Source organism: Arachis hypogaea, chromosome 14, assembly GCF_003086295.3.
Source record: "Arachis hypogaea cultivar Tifrunner chromosome 14, arahy.Tifrunner.gnm2.J5K5, whole genome shotgun sequence".
NCBI classification, from domain to species: Eukaryota; Viridiplantae; Streptophyta; class Magnoliopsida; order Fabales; family Fabaceae; genus Arachis; species Arachis hypogaea.
This window is the reverse complement of record NC_092049.1, coordinates 119,956,487-119,972,421: the sequence shown is the minus strand read 5'-3', so window position 1 is coordinate 119,972,421 and position 15,935 is coordinate 119,956,487. Positions and strand designations below refer to the sequence as shown.

The following is a 15,935-nucleotide window of genomic DNA, read 5'->3' as shown; positions in this document are numbered from 1 at the left end:
TGGGTCGTGTCCCTCGGGGGAGATCTCGGATGTTGTCGGGTTCCCGTCCCGGCGACGTCGCCTCCGGGTACGGCCTCTTGGTTTGCCTCCGTTTCGACTAACACGAAGTCCATGGACGATCCCCACAGACGGCGCCAATGTTCGGTAGGTCGGTTACCAGACGGTTCGGGTTGTGATCCGGGATGATGGTAGGGGCTTGTCAGGTCGTGGACTGCCGGTCAACGATACGCGAGGTCCCGAGTACTTCGTATGGAAAAGAGGGGGTGTCACCTGCAAAGACACTCCGACGCTCTTGTCAGTAAATGTGCAGGTGGAAAGGGTAGTGTGATACGTGACGTACCTTGGGGGAAGAGCAAGTCTTCCCCTTATATACCTGTCAGAGGTGGGCCCGTCCAAAATAGGCCCATGTTTCTAGGGACGTTGTCCCCTAGCTGCACATGAGCTGTCCTGGACGCGTGTCCGGGTCGGTTGCAGGGCGTCTATCCGGATCGGGTGGTGTTAGGGTCGGCCCGGCCCGTGGAGGTTCTGGGCCAGGCCGTAACATCTGCATATAAATAAGAACCGATCCGATAAACCTGCGAATTGAATCAAGATTCAAATCGAATACAGATAAATACTGCAAATCAGATTTGGATTTGTTCACCTCAATGCTTGCTCTTTGCATCTACCTTCATAGCTCCTGGATCTGCCTCAGATCTGTTGCTGCATCGCCTCCTCTACCTCCACATTTGTCGTCATCTTCCTCTTCTTAACCTCTACCACCTCTTTCACCCCACCATCTTCTTTGTCTTCCTCTTTATCCTTTTCTTCTAATACATCGACTCCTCTATTGTCATGTTCGTCTTCCACTTTTTTCATTTTCTCTTACATCATTATTTCTGTCGCATATTCCATCTCCATCATCTTTGTTATAGTCTTTCTTTTCTCTTTCTAACTCTTCTCATTTTGTTCTGTCTCTTTTTTCACATGACTTTTTTTAATTTTTTTAATTATGTCTTAAATTGTTATTTATTGTTGTTGTTGTTAACAGTAAAAAAAAATATCAAATTATTTTTATAATTAAGTTTAATTCATATTTTTTTATGCCTTTTTTTTTAATTAATTTTTATTATATCAATAAATTATTTAACTAATTTGATTGAACTTAATTATTAAAATAACTTAGGTAGATAGCATCGTCGGGAAGTAGGAAAAATATATAAAATTTAAGCAAAAAAGAAAAAGAGAAGAAAGTGGTGTGTGTAGTGTAGTAGTAGTGTGTGTCTAGGCATTGGCCATTGGGTTGGGTTGGGACTGCGTGGTGGTCCTAACAAAGTAAGAAAGGAAGCATTTGGTGGTTCACCGTTCCCTTCTCTCTCTTCTTCACTTTCTCTCTCCACTGTCAATTTTCTCATCACCCCTTCCGATTTTCTCGCTCTTCGTGCCTCTCTCTCTCCCAATGCAAACAATGCCATCAATTCAATCATCATGATTCATCTCTCTCTCACCCTAAAACTCACCTGAAACACACAACACAACACAACGCTACCCACATCTACGACCACTACAAAAAAAAGGCTCTCTTTTCTCTCTCTACATCCCAGATCCTATCATCTCCTTCTTCTTCGAGATCCTTCTTTTCCTCACTTCAATTTCACAGGTACACCCTCTCAATTAGGGTTTATTATTATTGTTTTCATAATGCTTCCTTTAATTAGTGAAGAAGTATTGAAGTATTGATTTTTGGTTAAGTATTATCCTTGCAATTCAGTTAAAGTTCTAGAAATCGAGCTACTGACACTTTTTCCCCTTTCCTTTCCGACAGGGTTTCTTCGATTTTTTGGGTGCTGTGTTTCAGCTTCTTCTAGATCGCGAAATGCCCCGTGGGTTTCACTAAAGTTTCGATTTTGATGAGCATTGGTTTGATTCCATGATGGGCATGTTCTAACTACAACAGCACAAAACGTGATTCTTCTTCTTCTTCTTCTTCTTCTTCTTCTTCTTCTTCTTCTTCTTCTTCTTCTTCTTCTTCTTCTTCTTCTTCTTCTTCTTCTTCTTCTTCTTCCAATGTGGTTGGAGGATTTGTACATTATATGAGTTCTAATCAACCACTTCTCTCTGATTCAGATCTTCCTCCACTGATTCAACACCGCCCGAAGAAATCAGGATCCATAGCTTCCTCTGTGTTTGACGATGCTTCTGAATCTCATCATAAAACAGGTCTTGATCTGACGGAAGACAAAGACTATGATTTAGCTAGTGAAGCTAGCTTCCATTCAGCACTTGAGACCAATTTCACTTTTGTGACAGAGAAAGATTTCAACTTTGGTGAGTCCCATTTGCCCCACAAACACCACACGCACCCTTTGGAATGCTCCACGAAGGAGAGGGTGCGAGGGGTATCGTGGGGTGCAATGGAACTGCATGATGCCACCACCAATAGTAGTAGCACTAGTGTGCCCTTTGAAATCTCAGGTTCTTCTTCACAACAGCATGTAGTTCATCATGATAATAGGTTGAGTAGTAATCACAATAATTATAGTAAGCCTCAGAGGGTTAGGCACAAGAGCAGCGTGCAGTTTGATGATGCTTTGTTGCATGATGATAGTGCTAGGTTGATATATATTAATGATCCTAAGAGGACTGATGATAAGTGTGAGTTGCCGGGGAATGAGATCAGGACTAGTAAATACACAATTGTTACCTTCTTGCCTAAGAATCTTTTTATTCAGTTTCATAGGGTTGCTTATTTGTATTTCCTTGCTATTGCGGCTCTCAATCAGCTTCCTCCCTTGGCCGTATTTGGGAGGACTGTGTCACTCTTCCCGCTATTGTTTGTGCTCTGCGTCACGGCTATTAAGGATGGATATGAAGACTGGCGGCGGCACAGGTCGGATCGCAATGAGAACAACCGGGAATCATTGGTGCTTCAGCATGATGATTTCCGGCCGAAGAAGTGGAAGAATATACAAGCTGGTGAGGTTGTTAAGATCTTTGCTGATGAGACGATTCCAGCTGACATGGTCTTGCTGGGGACAAGTGATCAAAGTGGGCTTGCCTATATTCAGACAATGAATTTGGATGGAGAGTCGAATTTGAAGACTAGGTATGCTAAGCAGGAAACAACTGCTGCAGTTTCTTCGGAAGCTTGTCGTGTTTCTGGGGTTATCAGATGCGAGCAGCCTAACCGGAATATTTATGAGTTCACGGCAAACATGGAGTTCAACGGACTTAAGTTTTCGCTTAGCCAGTCTAACATTGTTCTGCGTGGTTGCCAACTGAAGAACACAGATTGGATCATTGGTGTTGTGGTTTATGCGGGACAAGACACAAAAGCAATGATGAACAGCACACCTTCTCCTTCTAAGAGAAGCAAACTTGAAAGTTACATGAACAGAGAAACCCTTTGGTTGTCGATTTTTCTTTTCATCATGTGTTTAGTTGTGGCCATTGGGATGTGTCTTTGGCTGGTGCGGCACAACAGCCAGCTTGATACCTTGCCTTACTACAGAAAACGATACTTCAACAATGGGCCAGATAATAGAAAGAGATACAAGTATTATGGGATACCAATGGAGGCATTTTTCTCCTTCTTGAGTTCCATTATAGTGTTTCAGATAATGATACCAATATCTCTTTACATCACGATGGAATTGGTTCGTTTGGGCCAGTCATACTTCATGATTGAAGATGGGGATATGTATGATGCTAACTCTGGATCAAGGTTTCAGTGTAGGTCATTAAATATAAATGAAGATTTGGGTCAAATACGCTATGTATTTTCAGACAAGACAGGAACACTAACCGAAAACAAAATGGAATTCCAGAGAGCTAGTGTATATGGGAAGAATTACGGGAACTCGTTGGTCGTGGCTGATGATACAGGTATTCAGTCTCTCTTCTTGAGATCATTATTTAAGATCAGACACTTTAATTAGGTTGTGCTGTGGGATCATCTCTTATCATGCTAATGTTGTTTGACGTCCTTGTTACTGAAAGGCTAACATTTATGTTCCTGAGATTGTGATTAGTTTTTGTTTTCTAAGTGTCAGAAATGAATTACTGCCTTGGTTTATGATAATGGTTGTTTTGCTTCACAAGTGATAATTGGTGGTTGTAAACAGAGTTTTGTGAGAACATGAGGCTCCCATACTTATTGTTAGGGGAAGAGCTTACTATATGAGGGTGTTTTGAAACTATAATGAGATAGAATTGAATTGAATTCTTGAGAATCCTCACACCAATTCTTAAATTTGGAATAAAAAGAATTGAATTGAAAGTGAATGTTTAGAATATATTTAACATTACTATCTTATCCTCAATATTTACCCTCTTAAAATATGTAACCCTCAGTTCCTTTTAATATGTTGTCTTCTTTGCCTTTGCCTTTGCCACGAAAGCTTTTTTCCCCACACTTCCAGTACCCCCACCCACTTCCAGCAAACTTTTCCTTTTTATGTTTCGAGAAATTAAGTTATTCTCCCATTCTCTCTCTCTCTCTCTCTCTCTCTCTCTCTCTCTCTCTCACAGACACACACACACACACACACACACACAAATTATTTGTGGAGTAATTGATAACATATTATACCCAAATGGAGATGGAACATACAGAACAAAATCATGGTAACCTAATATTGAATCACAGCCAAAACATTGACACCCCAACTTAAGACCCACATATAAGTTCTTGCTTCTTTTCTCAATTGTTCATTCATCTTCTCTTGGAAACACTGATTGTGATTTCTGGGTCGATCACAACATTGAGGGGCAAATAGTGGGTTGTGATGCCAGTGATGATGAGGATGGCGACGACATTGACGATGAAGATGGCTAAGGCGACAGAAGGTCACTTTGAAGGGAGAAAGGGTTAATGGTTGAGACTTAAAATAAAGGGTTTACTTGGAATATTAAATTGTAGCAGGGTTATTTTTGATATTTCAGTTTTAATTGCAAATATCAACATATTGGATTTCTAAATGTGGATTGTATTTGGGTTGAATGTGAGATTTAGAATTCTCACTAGGATTGGAATTTATGCATTATGATGTTCCAAATCAAAGAAAAGAATTCTAATTGTTGAAAGAATTCTAATTCTTACTATTCCAAACATACTCTCTGAGTCAGCTGTTGTTTTCCTTTACCCTCTACAATTTCTTGTGTGTATCATTTGATTAGATTTCTATGCTCTTTGATCATTTTTCTACTATGAACTTAATAATTCAGTTATGTTCTTTATCTAAGTAAGAAGATTTCAGCTACTCTGTTCCCGTCAGAAATCATTATAAGTTTATGATGCATTAACAAATTTTCCAGTGCCAATATATCACAAGACTTTTTTCCTATTTTCAGCTGCCCCTGTTATTCCTAGACGGAGATGGAAGCTCAAATCTGAAATCAGAGTTGATTCTGAACTGCTGACAGTGTTGCAGAGTGAATCACATGGAGATGACAGAATTGCTGCGCATGAGTTTTTTCTTACATTGGCAGCTTGCAATACTGTGATCCCTATTCCTACTGGTGGTACATTTTCCAGTCCTGGAACAAGTGAATCAGATGAAGATATGGAAGGTATTGAGTACCAGGGAGAATCCCCTGATGAACAAGCTCTAGTCTCTGCTGCTTCTGCATATGGATATACTCTTTTTGAGCGAACATCCGGACACATTGTCATCGACGTCAATGGTGAGAAGCTCAGGTAGATAGCTACTTCCTTATTGCAAGGGGTTAAACGTTATTTACTTTATATAGAATGCTGATATGCTTTATTAGCAAAAATTTATTCGGTACATTGGATAATCTAGTTCAGTAACTTCAAGTTTGTACTTTGTGTGTGACCCATATTTAGCTTATTCGGTAACTTCATTTTCTCTCTGCTTTATAGATTGGACGTATTGGGCCTACACGAGTTTGATAGTGTGCGCAAGAGGATGTCTGTTGTTATTCGTTTTCCCAACAACGTTGTAAAGGTGTTAGTCAAAGGTGCTGATACTACAATGTTTAGCATTTTAGCAAATGACAGTGAGAGCCACAATACCATACGAGATGTAACTCAGAGTCATCTGAATGAATATTCTTCACTAGGTCTGCGCACTCTTGTAGTTGCATCTAGAGATCTTTCAGATGCTGAACTTGAAGAGTGGCAAAGCATGTATGAAGAGGCAAGCACTTCTTTGCATGAAAGAGCTGCTAAACTACGTCAAACAGCAGCGTTTATAGAATGCAACTTAAAGCTACTTGGAGCAACGGGAATTGAGGACAAGCTGCAAGAGGGTGTACCAGAAGCCATTGAGTCCCTGCGGCAAGCTGGAATCAAGGTCTGGGTTCTTACTGGTGATAAGCAGGAGACAGCAATTTCAATTGGTCTCTCTTGCAAACTTCTCACTGCAGATATGCAACAGATTATTATAAATGGCACTTCAGAGGCTGATTGTCGTAATCTTTTGGGTGATGCTAAAGCTAAATATGGCGTGAGGTCTTCAAGTAATCAGAATCGGAAACAAAAATCCAATGCTGGACTTGGTGATCTTGATATTCCCAATGGTTCGAAGTCATTGAGTTTGCCTAAGTGGAATCCAGGACAGGAAGAAGGAACTACTGCTCCATTGGCACTCATAATTGATGGGAACAGTTTGGTTTATATTTTGGAGAAGGAATTAGAGTCAGAGGCAAGTGTATCCTTCCTCAGTATTTGTTTAGAATATCACACTGATGTTTTTGATTGGGTTTGTTAAACAAAATTTCAGGGTAATATTTACTGTTTCTTTTGTTTTTTTGACAACAGCTTTTCGACCTGGCAACTTCCTGTAGGGTTGTCTTGTGCTGTCGTGTTGCTCCTTTGCAGAAAGCTGGAATTGTTGCTTTGATAAAGAGCCGCACAGATGATATGACACTGGCAATTGGTGATGGTAAGTTCTTTTGTAACAATATGAAATTGTCCTATGTATTATCGTTTTTTCTATGGATCATTAACTTCTGCTAGTCTAGCCAGATTATGTACTTTTGAAGCAAGATGCAATTGATACAAACTTATGATGCCTATTCTCTTATTAAATGCTTTTGACAGGGGCCAATGATGTGTCGATGATCCAAATGGCAGATGTTGGTGTTGGAATATGTGGGCAGGAAGGGCGCCAAGCGGTGATGGCATCAGATTTTGCAATGGGGCAATTTCAGTTCTTGAAAAAATTACTCCTGGTTCATGGGCACTGGAATTATCAGCGTGTGGCTTACTTAATTCTGTACAACTTTTACCGCAATGCTGTCTTTGTATTGATGTTATTCTGGTATGTTTAGTGTTTCTTTCTTTCTTTCTTTATTATTTATTTTTATTTGGGGAAATTACAAATTGAGTTCCTCTTTTGTTTGTGGATGGTGTTCTTTCTTTTTAACTTTTCGGATCTCTAAGCATCTGGACATGAAGTTAAACTAGCAACATTTCGATTTTTATTATTTCTGCATACAATAGCTATGACTACTGTCAAAAGCCTTTTTTTCCCTCCATATTTTGGATGTTGTATTTTAATCGTACTTGCAGATTGCATGAAATTTTATACATTCTGATCTTTTATCTTCCTTGTCTGTAGGTATATATTATGCACTGCTTTTTCTACAACATCTGCGTTGACAGATTGGAGTAGTGTATTCTATTCTGTGATATACACATCTGTACCTACCATTTTTGTTGGTATTCTGGACAAAGACTTGAGCCATAGGACACTCTTGAAGTATCCGAAGCTGTACACTGCTGGTCACAGGCAAGAGGCATACAATTTGCACTTATTCTGGATCACAATGATTGACACAGTATGGCAGAGCCTTGTTCTCTTCTACACTCCTTTGTTCACATACAAGGATAGTGCGATTGATATATGGAGCATGGGCAGTTTGTGGACAATTGCGGTTGTTATTCTTGTGAATGTACACCTGGCCATGGACATCAATCGTTGGGTATTAATTACTCATGCTGCTGTATGGGGATCAATAATCATTACATATGGTTGCATGATAGTCTTGGATTCAATACCTGTCTTTCCCAATTACTGGTTAGTTACATATGCTTCTTCCTATGAGAATTTTGTTATAGCGAATCAATACCATTTGACATAATAAGTAGTAGGTAACATGTCTCTAAATTAATGCAGGACTATTTATCGTCTGGCAGTGTCCCCTACATATTGGATAACCATTTTGCTTATAATTATCGTAGCGCTGCTCCCTCGCTTTACTTGCAAAGTTGTTTGCCAAATCTTTTGGCCTTCAGATATCCAGATAGCCAGAGAAGCTGAGCTACTGAGAAAACGACATAATCATGTGCAGTCGAGGCAACAAGTTTCCAGTTAACCGGTGTTAGTGTCTTGTGTTGCTGACAGAAACTAAGGAAATCCTAACTAAAATGGCTTCCCTTGCATTTGTCATCACAATGCATTCTGATGGCAGTTGGTTGTATAGGTGATCTGGTAAGCATGCGATTTCTCTCTTCCCCCCTCTATTATTATTATAGGTGTTTTTGAATGATATTTCCTTTAAAATATAGTTTGGTTACACCCAAGACCAAGGATAACTTAAATTCTAGATTGTCACCAGAAAATGTAGTGACTCATGAGTGAAGCAGTCAGATTTATTGAGGGTAATATGACACACCTTCCATAGCAGGTTTTAGGATTTAGAGATAGTATGGTCCTTGTGCTTATATCAATAGCATCAGATATGTCTTTATGGATTTGTTGGGAGAAATCAGAAAAGATACTACTTTGGAGGCTTGGTTTAAGTGGCATCTTATATGCCTCCCAAACAACCACATCCGGGGTCAAATCCCACTGGTGGAAAAAAGAACCCATGTAGTGTAGTGTGTGTGAGTGGGTGATGTTTAGGATTGGAGGCTGTCCAATCCATCCGACAAAAAAAAAAAAAAAAGAACAGATCAGAGTGCCAGCTAGTAGCGTGAAGCAGAATGCTCTACATAATCTGAAGTGATTTAATGCTGTATAGTTAGTTTTTCATTGTTTAAAACTATTGGTTTAATATAGAACAGTGCTTTGTAAGGATAAATCTATGTAAAAGGCTAGGCCTTAAGTTTTTTATCAATGAAATTTTACTGTCCAAAAAAAAAAAAAAAAAAAAGTCAGTAACGATCTAACTAAAGATTCGAGTAACTAGCCAAGGGTCCTAACATACTACTTGTGTTCCCTCGTTTGTTAGCTTCCTTCAGTGTTTTATTTAAATTTGTCATTCAATTTATTTTTCACTGGATTATGAGATCTTGGTTAAAATTTGTTAACAATGAATCCATGCTGGATTTGTTGTCCAGTTTTCTATAGATACTTGGCAGAGCTTGAAAGTAGTTCACTTGGCAGTTTAGTATTTGGACTCATTTGCCAATACCTTGATGTCTTGGGGCCTGTTTGGTTCGTCAAATTATTTCCTGTTTTAAGAGTTTTTCGAGGAAAAAGTGATCTATAAGATCTCGTATTTTATTTTCGTTTCTTATTTTCACTCTTATGTAAGTGGATGCAGTGTAATGAATGATTTATTCTTTCAATGCATTAGATTTGAATTGCCCTTGGTACTAATCTATTGGTCACCCCCAGATTCGTTGCAAAAGAAGATTGCATTAACGCGAGACAAATGCTCGGCATCCTTACGTAGTAGCCAAGGATTTCGCAGGGAAGCGCATAACAAGTTACGGATCAAAGCCATGCCAAGCCTCCAATCCAGGAAGAAACTCAGTCTCAGATTTTTATCTAGTAATTTGATATGGGGGGTGTGGAATTTTTAATGGTGGGGCATGTGCCCATATATGGTGTTTTCCACTTGTCTCTATAGAGGGGAATGTTTGTGGTAGAGAGATAAATTAGAGTGTAATCAACTGTACAATAGTTCTGTAAAAAAATATCAAGCTTTAATGGAAAGAAAAGAAAAAAGTAATTTCACATAAGACCATCTCCAATAGAGAATTCATTTCAGTCTATATTTATGGCTTACCTATCATAAAAAGTAATTCCACATCAACTTTTGCGTTATAAACAATAAATAAGAATTCAAAGTATTTTTCTCTTCTCCATTAGAAGGAGCTAACTTTAGGTCGGTATCAAAATATAAGGTCGGTTGAAACATTCAACTATGCACTGATCAACATCTCATTCTCTTTTCATTGCTAATGTTGAATACTATTTTGCCTACGATTTTCAATGTCATCTTTATTGAGGCTGATAATATCTAATCCACGAGGGTTGGTGAAATCTGAATATTGCGAATTTGGACTAGATTGTATCGGAGTTTGAGGGGATGGGTTAGAAGAGCCACCAACATCAGATGAGCTATGTCTCGATGCACTGAATTGAGTTGAAAAGAGCAAGGATGTTGGAGTAACATTTCTGATTGAAGGGTTAAATATGGATGAAAATGGAAAATGTCGTGATTGTGAATTTTGATTTTGTGGTTGGAACATAGGAAATTGATTATTATAAGGAGCTTGAAAATTGAAATTAGGAAGATTTTGTGAATTTGAATTTGAAAATGTATTTGGTAGTGTGAACTTTTGATTTGGAATTTGAGAGTTTGAGGTTTCAGATTGTTGGGTATTTGGAGTTTGAGAAAAGTTTTGTAAGTAATTGAAAAAAGAGTTGAGTTGGTTTGTTGGGTATTTGGAGTTTGAGAAAAGTTTTGTAAGTAATTGAAAAAGAGTTGAATTGATTTGGATCCATTTTGTCGAACAAAAAATAATAGCAGTAGAACTTTGATTTCATAAACTTTGAAAGAAGATGAAAAAGAGTAGGAGAAAGTGTGAGAATAGAAGTGTATGTAAGTAGTATATATAGAATAACAAAATATTAATTTATTAATAATAACGGTAACATAATAACGACTAATTTTGTAACAGCTAATTTTGTAATGTGGTTAGCATTTCAAATTTCATAAATAAAAATAGGGTAAAAAACCGTAATAAGCCAAGGGTAGTTTCGCATTACGTAAATAAGCCAAAAGCAAATTCGTTTCAGCAATGAGCCAAGGCCTATTTTTATGTAATTCGAACCAGCCTGGTTCGAACTATATTCCTTAGTAAATCGAACCAACATGGTTCGAATTAGGAGAAGAAAAAGTTGAAGGTAATTCGAACCAAGGTGGTTTGAACTCAAGCTCCACATAATTCGAACAAGGCTAGTTCGAATTATGCCTATTCTAGCAAACCATGTAATTCGAACCAACCTGGTTCGAATTACACTTCTCGTGGCTCCTTAATAATTCGAACCGAGCTGGTTCGAATTACTAGTGATTCGGCTATATAAGGAGTTCGAATCAGCCTCATTCGAACTATTCTTCCCTTCCCCTACCCCACCAAATCCCAGAGAAAACGACCCAGATTCTCTACGACGAAGACCTGAACGGAATACTCTGCTGATGGGGGACGATCCGGCACGGTTATATCGCTTGGACGGAGTTGCTCATATAGCCGGGGTCATCAACGAGGAGGTTAGTACAGAAAAATCTTCGTGGTAGCGGTATATGTGACTTAGTGGTTTTGCATGCGAGTTAGATGGTGGTTTATGTAGGTGGTTTATGTTAGTGGTTTATGTTAGTGGTTAATGTTGGTGGTTTATGTTGGTGGTTTATGTTAGTGGTTTATGTTAGCGGTTTGTTTTAGTTGTTTTATGTTAGCTCTTTTTAGTTAGTGGTTTATGTTGGTTTCTTATGTTGGTGGTTTATGTTAGTTGTTTTATGTAAGTGGTTTCTGTTAGTTGTTTTATGTTAGTGGTTTGTGTTAGTTGTTTTATGCTAGCTGTTTTATATTAACGGTTTTGGTTAAGCTGTTTTATGTTAGTGGTTCTACTTAAGTTGTTTTATGTTACCGGTTTAGTTGTGCGGTCTATGGTTTATTTTGCATGTGGTTCTTGTTCGTGTATTTTTATGCGGTTTTATTTAGTATAATGTTTTGTTGATGATTTATCGTGTTGGTTATGTTTGTCGTTGGTTATTAAGCTGGTTCTAACAATGCGGTGCATTTCATGCGCAGCCTCAGCGATGCATCAGGAGCATGCGGCGGCAGCAGGGCATGCGACTGGATGACAGATACGTTCCGTACTTGCAGATGGCCGGTCTATACCATCTTGCAAGGCTGAACGATAGATGGTTCCGGTTAGACGAGGCCCTTGCCAGTGCATTCGTCGAGCGATGGCGTCCGAAAACGCACACGTTTCATATGCCGTTCGGAGAGTGCACGATCACACTCCAGGACGTGGCATACCAGTTGGGTTTGCCAGTGGACGGGCATTACGTGAGCGGCTGCCTATCAGAGTTCCATATATACATCCAGGGTGGGCGTCCAGCCTTGATGCCGTTATGCCTGTCCGATATAACTAGAAGACCTGGCTGCGGTGTCACGTGCTGTCGAAGGTGGGAGAGAAAGAATGACCAAGACTCTGCGTTCTCACCTTCTACTAGTGCGAATGCAACAGGTAGAATGTTGGAGTTCCCGTCCTGTGCAATCGCGATGAGCAAAGTACCCCCGTACTTCCCATACAGATGGGTGCCGTCAATGCTAACTAGGGACTTGCAATGGCGAAATGCCTCGATGAGAGGTGGAAACGTCCAGAAAAGTCTGTGGAAAAAAGCTTGAGACTCGTCTACTTGTCCACTAACTCGAACGGGGCTCGTCCGTAGGATTGCAACAGTACCGGGCATCGTCAACTGGACTCCCAACACCCACCTGGGGAGCTCGTTGTATGACTCATCCCAGTCACCGTATATGAGGGCAATAGCCTTCTGCTTCGCCATCCAGACCCTCCTGTAAGTCGGCCTAAACCCGAAGTGTGCTGCCGTGGCAGTTAGGAGCACCTTGATGCTGACGGATGCATCAGCCCTAACCATTGGCATAATGAACGCCGAAATCACATGATAATCCAAGCTCCTGTGGTCACTCGAGATGGAGGTCGCAAGACAAGTGTGAGGTCCATTGTACCGTTTGACCTCCCAAATGCCCTTGCGCTGCCGCAGACTCAGTCGAATCAACCATGTGCACCCATTCCCAAACTCAGAACACTTGCCCACATAACGGCGATGATCAGACTCCACTACCTTGTACTGTACCCCTCGCCGGATGCTGTAAGTCTTCACACTTAACAGGGCCTCATCTTTATCCTGAAATTGCTGACCAACCTGGAACTCTGTCAGACCAGCAGTCCCTTCCGCATCTCTAGCTCCGAATCCAACAGAGTGCCCTGAAACACCCTCTTGCCTCATGGCATCCAGGTCCAAAGAGGAAAAATGTGGTGGATACTGCTGTGTGCCAGAACTAGAATCACCGACCGCCAATGCAGGCTCAGTCGCTCCAACCTCGTCGTCGCTGTCATCCTCAATCATATCCGGCTCGACGTCGTCCTCCTCTACATCACCCAACAATCCGTCTCCGACGCCAACCGGTGGAACGCCCTGTAAAGCGTTCGGCAGAATATCAACTGATCCTACCACGTCGCCTACTCCGTCATTGAGATCAACAGCAAAAGACGGGGAGGCGACAGGTTGGACCGCTGGCTCGTACACAGGGACGGACGAAGAAGCAACGGCAGGCCTGGAACTGGAACCGGCTGCCGTGGCTACAGTGGTGGTATTCCGGTTCGAACCCCCTGAGCTGGATACCACATCAACCAGCTTTGCCAACAATTCTGGTGTCCTCACCTCCGGAAACTGCCTCCGACAAAGAAACATGACTTGCAGGTCCTCATCACTACCAATCGTGAAACAATCATACTTCACGGTATCCTGCAAGACCGTGAATGGAATGCGATAGAAAAACTTCTTAACCCGCTTCGCACCTTCCAGACCAAGTTTCATCAGCACAGATCTAACAAGGTCATCATAGCTCGTCGTTGGGTTCACGACAATACAGAGAGGATCCTTATCTGTGAACTTCACACCGGAACGAGTTTTCCTCTTAATGGATCCTCTGTGGTGAACCAAAACAACAAAACTCTCCTCACTAGCCATCTTACACCCTCTAATGAGAGCAACTCACGTTTACAACCATATATATACTGCTCTGTCTACCACTAAATCGAACCAGCCTGGTTCGAATTAGGGTTTGTGTAATTCGAACCAGCTTAGTTCGAATTACTTGATGCAGCCTCTCTCTCTATAATTCGAACCAGTCTGGTTCGAATTATATGATGCAGCCTTCTCTCTCTATAATTCGAACCAGCTTGGTTCGAATTACTAGCATTGCTAAATCGAACCAACCTTGTTCGATTTACTTGAACCAGCTCCTCTATGTAATTCGAACTACATTGGTTCGAATTATTAATGAATAGAGTTTGAACCACTATGGTTCGAATTATATAAATATGTGGTTTGGCTCATTACTGAAACGATTTTGGTTTTGGCTTATTTACGTAATTTCGGCCTGGCATTGGCTTATTATAGTTTTTTACCCATAAAAATAAATAATTCACTAAAAAATTATTTTATAATGTGTAAAAAATTAAAATTATTTTTTATGTAAACAAATTTAATTAATTAAATAGAGATATAATTAATTATTATAATTATTAATAAATTAAATATGATTTAATTATTTAATATAATTATTTAAATATTTAAATAATTATATTAAATAATTAATTATATACGTAAAGTATAATATATATAAAGTTAATACATGTAAAGGTCACCTTATATATGTATATAAAATATTAATTTTATTAATAAAATATTATTTATTTTTTTTAATTTAATAAACAAATGTCTATATATTATTAGTTAAATTGGAAGAAAACGAATCCCTCAGCAGGGTTTCTATAACTTTAAAAGAACTCTCTTTTTGTTTACTTCAACAGTAGATCTTTATCTTTTATGACACAGTTAATGAAACTCCAAATTCTTTTACCATTGAAATTGCTCTAAATACTTAGTAACTTGCTTTCCTTAGTTTACTGTAACCAAGTAACCAACAGATAACCCTTTCAAAAAGTCAATGCTTACTCCACATGATTTGGTGGTAAATTAGATTTGTTAAATGGTTATTAGTTATGTTATTGCGGAACTGATTATTAATTGTATAATTTTATTCAAGTGGTTGATCTAAGGGATAAACTATTATTGTGATTAATTATATTTAGGAGGTATCTCATCTAGTTTGACATTCAATGTATATTGTATTATACTAGTACATATCATTCTATTGTATAGATGGTTATAATTAACTTCTATTACATAAAAATGGTTAACAATTATAATTTAATGCAAGTGGTTAATCTGTGGGACAAATTACTAATGGGTATGGAATTAATTATATTTTAGTAGGGTAACTCATCTAGTTTGACAATTATTAAAAATAATACCAAGTTATACATAGCATTCATTATGGAAAAGTTTGTTGGATATTAAAGGCCCTTGAGGTAGAGTTGACGATATTTATGTGGCTAACCCAAAAACTGAACTTAGGATTAGCCACATTATTCATTCATTTATTTATTTATCCATCCATGTTTTCTTAGGGAAGGCTAATTGATAGAATGATGTCAGTTAATTGATATTAATTCAATCTTCCAAGGAACAAAACATCATCTAGTTCAGATTGAAATATTGCTTTCTTTTGTAATTCCCTATTCTAATGCTTTGAATTTGATCATAAATGATGTATAATGACATGGATAAACCACTGAAAATACATTCGAATAATTTTGGCGTATATATTCACATTTTATTCTCGACAACAATATTTTTAAATAATATAAAAATATGATAAAAATATCTTAACTATGATAAGAGACTTGTTCTATTAGCGAAAAAGTATGATGTGACTCACTTGCTAATATTAAAATCTCACTTGTCCGATAGAAAATTATTTGCCATTTTAATCAGCAAAATAATTCAGACATATTTTTAGTTGTTAACCAAATATACATAATACAAATGGTGCAACAGGAGTCAGCATAGTATTTGAGACTTCATTGATGAAGTGA

At 38.8% G+C, this 15,935-nt stretch overlaps 1 protein-coding gene across 1 annotated transcript; it reads left to right on the top strand.

Annotated features, from left to right (window-relative positions):
- The first annotated feature begins 1,223 nt into the window (after positions 1 to 1,223).
- Positions 1,224 to 9,916, top strand: LOC112743859 (phospholipid-transporting ATPase 1). Its single transcript, XM_025793237.3, has 10 exons — positions 1,224 to 1,639; positions 1,805 to 1,944; positions 2,107 to 3,864; positions 5,332 to 5,677; positions 5,864 to 6,647; positions 6,764 to 6,887; positions 7,046 to 7,265; positions 7,566 to 8,024; positions 8,124 to 8,438; positions 9,570 to 9,916. Exons 3-9 carry the CDS (start codon positions 2,394 to 2,396, stop codon positions 8,320 to 8,322), a joined length of 3,603 nt encoding a protein of 1,200 aa, XP_025649022.1. The 5' UTR covers positions 1,224 to 1,639; positions 1,805 to 1,944; positions 2,107 to 2,393; the 3' UTR covers positions 8,323 to 8,438; positions 9,570 to 9,916.
- The last annotated feature ends 6,019 nt before the right edge of the window (positions 9,917 to 15,935 follow it).

Excerpts from the sequence above, each read along its gene's own strand:
- LOC112743859 (XM_025793237.3), top strand. The coding sequence starts at position 2,394 with ATGGAACTGCATGATGCCACCACCAATAGTAGTAGCACTAGTGTGCCC. Across the intron at positions 3,865-5,331 it reads GGTCGTGGCTGATGATACAG|CTGCCCCTGTTATTCCTAGA; the intron begins GTATTCAGTCTC and ends TCCTATTTTCAG. Across the intron at positions 8,025-8,123 it reads CCTGTCTTTCCCAATTACTG|GACTATTTATCGTCTGGCAG; the intron begins GTTAGTTACATA and ends AAATTAATGCAG.